We start from the raw sequence: 5,000 nt of genomic DNA on the forward strand, positions 1-5,000 counted from the left end.
ATCAAAAGAGAAACTTCAAAGTTTAAAGGGGAAGAGTTTACTTCGCCAAGCAGCGGTTTTCAGAAAAATACCCACCCCGCATTGCAGGTGTAATTTCCCTCATCTTCCGGCCTCACATCCCTGATGGTCAAATTGGAGTGACGTAAAATGGTCTCGACTTTGGTGCGATGGGTTAAGCCAATCACTTTGCCTGCCTTATACCACGTGATGTTCAAGTCGTTAGGTCCACCAATCACAAAGCAGAACAACACTACTCCGTAGCTCAAGTTGACCCTTAAAATGGATGCAGTGACAGTGACATTTTGAATTCCTATGGACAAAAACAATAAAAAGTAACTTTTTTAAAAAATATAAATGATAAAGTAACTGAACTCAACAAGCCTTTGGGTTTCTAAGAAAGTCGGCTTCTTTTAGCGTTCAGCGATTTCCAATGCGAGATCCAAAGGTGGGTAATCCAGTGACCGTACCTCCAATACAATAAGCGACAAAAGTAGTTAAGACTTAACAAATCAAACGTGGTTCAGCGTTTTTTGTCCTCTTTTCGACAACAATATTCTTCATTACACTGGTCAAAATGTTGTGGACTCACGTGCGCAACATATTTTGACCACTGTGATGACGAATATCTCTGTAGATTAGAGGACAGATAACGCTGAACCAAATTCGATTTATTTTTTACCACAATATTCAACGTCAAAGTAAATGTTTACTTCAGAGCGTGACCAAGATCGTGACACAAAGAAAGAGCAAGTGTTGTCGATAACTTTCTCGCAATCTGATTGGTTTATTTCCTAAAATGAGCGTTTCTGATTGGCTATTACAGTTACGTAACACGTTGACGCGAGCATGGCGCGTACAGTGTTGTCTGGACTCTCATCGACAACGGCAAATTATCCAATCAGACTGCGCGATTTCAAGCAATCGTGGTAAAACTGTTTCGGAAAGACCACTTTCATGAAAAGCCACCTTTAAGTTACATTTTGATTTAAAAGCGCGAAAAAAATTCCAAGCTTGTCGCCGATTCCTGCTTCCTCGTGCTGTGCGAGCTGTGTAAGGGCAATTTTTCTATGGCGGCAGACTTTTCTTGTATTCAGAAGAAGCTGTTTGCCCGGATACGAGCCCTTTGGATTTAGACAGATAAGAAACACAACAGAAAAGATAAAAGAAAAAACTTATTTGGCGCTCGTGTCTCGAAGACCAAATGTATGTTTATTATGTTTTTGTTTCAGGCTGGAAATCAACAAAAATACTGGGGGAACCTTGTACGATTTTGGGGAAGGGGTAGAGTTAACTTAAGAGAGGGGTGCCAATTTCTGGTGGTTGTGGTGGGTTGGTAACGAAGAGGGTGATGCAAAGAAAAGAACTCAACATTTTAGACTCGGGGAGTGGCATCTCTGCGTCCTTGCATGAATTCAAATAAAAGCAAATGGGAAAGTGATCCCTCTTAAAAGTGTCTTCATGTTTAATTGAAGTGAATTCTGAAAGCAAACATGGTACCTTGTTCAATCTTCATCTTTGTTTCATTCCGATCCAGTGAAAAGTTTCCCAGGTTGTCCATCCCGGACACGACATCAAGAACGACACTTGCATTGGGACTGGCTGCTTCCAACTGCACGTCGGCTATCACACTTCCGGGTCTAGAAAGACAACATCAAATTTCCAAATACAGATTGTAAAATGTCTCTGCTTGTAGTAGCGCTAGCCTCCCACGCATCCGTTCTTAGGGCTTCGTGACGCGTTCCTCCCCCACTAACGTCTGCTAAAACGAAAAACCACTTCCGTTCGTGGATTATGGGACCAATCAGAGGCCGTTTTCCAGTTTTGGCATTCTTTCGCAGCATGTGATTGGTTATGTACACCACAATCAGTCAATGCTGATTGGTTTCTTTAAATAGTGGGCAAACAGCCGTTGAACGGAAGTGGTTTTTCGTTTCAGCAGACGTTTGTGGGGGAGGAACGCGTGACGAACCCTAAGAACGTCTGCTTTGGAAGCTTTGCTTGTAGTAAACTTTTTAGATTTGTCATTCGAGGTGGCCACTTTTGTGAGTCTGGCAGTGTACTGACTTCCCCTCGCTGTTAACTTCAAGGTGAAAAGGTCTGTACATATCGTTCGAGGGAAAACAAAATAAAATAAAGAAATATCATCGCTAATCAGCCGTTCTTTACATTCTGTGCTCTGAATTTCGAAGGGCGCAGCTCAAGGCATCGAGCCCTCTAGCAGCTGCTACACGGTCCATGTCATTCTCGTTCCCAGATCCAATCCTTTCTATAAGCCGGCGGGGCCTTCGCACAAGAAAACAAAGGGCTCTAGAAACATAAGAAATTCAGTATCGTATAAACTCTTGTTCTTAGGCCATCGTAGATCATTTTTCTCAGTCTAGGTTCCAGACCCCTAATGTTTACGATATATATATATATTCAGTATAAACACACAGGTGATTATACAAAATCGCGCGCTCTCATTGGCTCGCTATCTCGGATTATCAGCCGATAATCACCTCGACGGACAAAATGGCTGCCAGTAGTCGTTTTGCCACTGTAAGTGAAGATGGTTTCGCGTTGAAATGTTTTTTGTTTCTCTTTTTTGAAATAATCACCTGTGTATTTATACTAAAACAATTATTCGCCTGAGGCTCAGTGATTATCGGGGAATATTCACCTCGACTTCGTCTCGGTGAATATTCACCGATAATCACTTCGCCTTATATATATATATATATATATATATATATATATATATATATATATATATATAGATCAGTTACAAAGGTCTCTCGAGCCAACAGTGCATCTTTGCCCCCAGAGAGGATCACTAATGGATTCACAGTCCAAGCCACGGCGAAATGTAATATATATATATATATATATAACTGCAGACAGTACTGTTTCGGCCTTCTGGGCCTCATCAGTGCAGTGCTGATGTCTAGGATGGAGGTTAAGCTATAAAGCCACCACAGATGTCCCACGCATGTGGTACATCCAAGTCATGCCAGAGTGCTCAAACTAGCGAGCTAGTGAGCATGCGCAATTGCTAGCGGCAATGACTCATCGATTATCGGGGAATATTCACCTCGACTTCGTCTCGGTGAATATTCACCGATAATCACTTCGCCTATATATATATATATATAATATGTATATATATATATATATACAAAAATTGTAACGGTCACTTTTGAAAATGTATGTTGACTAGCATACGAAAAGTCAAGTTTTATAAAAAAAAATGCGTTTGAATATAATGTTTATCGCCGCTGTTTGTGTTATTTTCTTAATAAGAAATTCAATTTTTTTCATTGGTTAGCTTGCGAACAATATAAGATCTTGAGCCGCAAGTAACAATGGTCCATGTGGCCTGATGGGGTCAGCTGGCGTGAAGCAGGCCGGTGAAATGATCAGAGTGTCTTCGGTTAAAACTATGATGTTACCAATTGCTTCCTTCTGTTTGACACGAAGGAACACATTCTCTACGTTGAGGCTACTTAAAGCTTCCCATAAAGACTCATCGAATGTAGTGCTTCTGAGAGACGCCATGTCAAGTGCGAATGATTGACAACTCATATATGAACTCCGGGAGTCGTAGAATCTGGGACTGCAAATCCTATGTCTCCCAAGTAATTCTCTAGATTGGTATTACGATTATCATTAATTACGACACTGAGAGTTGGAAAGGAATTCTGGGAATTGATTTTATTTTATTTATTTTTTTTATTTTTTTAACACAACCTAGCTACCCCGCCTCGCGACTAGTACCTGCGATTGTTTGACAACCTCTCACCACTTCTAACCACTAGACCACCCAGTCGCGGTTTGCTTAGAAAGAATTTTTAAACATAATAATCTGATTTATTTGTCATAAGACCGGGCTCTAAAGGTGTGATAAGACTCGCAAACAAATAATTTTAGACCGCTAACGAGAAAGGTCCAGGCCACACTTAAAACAAACCTAACCCATTTGAAATCAGCGCTTGGGCCTAATCGTTGTTGAATTATAGTGATCCTATTCTAGATGACTGGCGACAAGTACTTAATATTGAAGAAACTTTGTAACTTGTTCACCGTGGTCTGGTGAACAAAAACTGTTCCTAGAAGTCGAAGCTCTGAGTTCAAATCGAGTCCGAAAGACACGAGATTGTTTCCATTTTCACCTCTTCCGAGAGGTCCTTCGACTTAGACCAGTGCATTTGTCATGTAATTATGATTATGTATTCAACACTGTGTGATATTATGATTGTCGTAATTCCACTAGAGAACATGTTGTGTCTACGCAGCCCTTCGTTTTCTCTTACGAAGGCTCCGCCGGCTAAGAGGAACTAAGGGATCTGGGAACGAGAATGGGTCCATGTTCAGCACCACAGCCAGAGGGAATGGGCCGAGTATTCAGGCATGGCCTCGAGGCTTTATGGTAAAATTTCACTGCTCAGTTCTGTTTTCTTTGTCTCACAAGTCTCAAGGGAGATTTGTAAACAAACAATATTAAAATTTAACCATAAAGCTTCGTAGCCAGGTGTGAATATTGATGTATCGAACGTATCCTATTAGCTGTGCGTCTATTTTGATAAGGGAGGAAAACCGAAATACCCGGAGAAAAACCCTCGGGTCAGGTTGAGATTAGTTGTAATTCAGCCCGCGTACAATCGCTAATAAATAAATAAATAAATAAATAGCTTTTGACTAGTGTTCCTACATGTGTCATGTTTCGTATCGTTAAAAGGAGGATATCTTCAACAAAGGAATTTGGTTTCTTCCCGTTGCTACCTCGCCTTATATAAGCGTGGTAGTTGGCAAATTGTCATTAAAATAATAATTATAATGATTTACAATTTTCTGTCAAACGCGATGTTTCACAAAAGCTCTCAGAACTTTTCTGGCTCGAACAGAATTTCGTGAAACTACTATCTGCTTCTTTTGTAAAATTGGTCTTTGAACATGTTTTCAAGACCAGTGAAAACAAGACAACTTCATGACTTGAATCGTTTTTCTTCTTGAAGATACAGCGC

The 5,000-nt window shown here is 40.5% G+C and overlaps 1 protein-coding gene across 2 annotated transcripts in view; it reads right to left on the reverse strand.

Moving 5' to 3' along the window:
• Positions 1 to 5,000, reverse strand: part of LOC138045345 (uncharacterized) — a 93,202-nt gene that overhangs the window by 52,267 nt on the left and 35,935 nt on the right. For both annotated transcript variants that reach the window (XM_068891801.1, XM_068891802.1), the window contains 2 exons: positions 1,498 to 1,637; positions 76 to 310 (listed from right to left, as the gene is read on the reverse strand). In XM_068891801.1, the coding sequence (XP_068747902.1) occupies positions 76 to 310; positions 1,498 to 1,637 (375 nt within the window). The remainder of the gene's footprint in view (positions 1 to 75; positions 311 to 1,497; positions 1,638 to 5,000) is intronic.

This window comes from Montipora capricornis, chromosome 4 (genome assembly GCF_036669925.1).
Source record: "Montipora capricornis isolate CH-2021 chromosome 4, ASM3666992v2, whole genome shotgun sequence".
Taxonomy (NCBI): Eukaryota; Metazoa; Cnidaria; class Anthozoa; order Scleractinia; family Acroporidae; genus Montipora; species Montipora capricornis.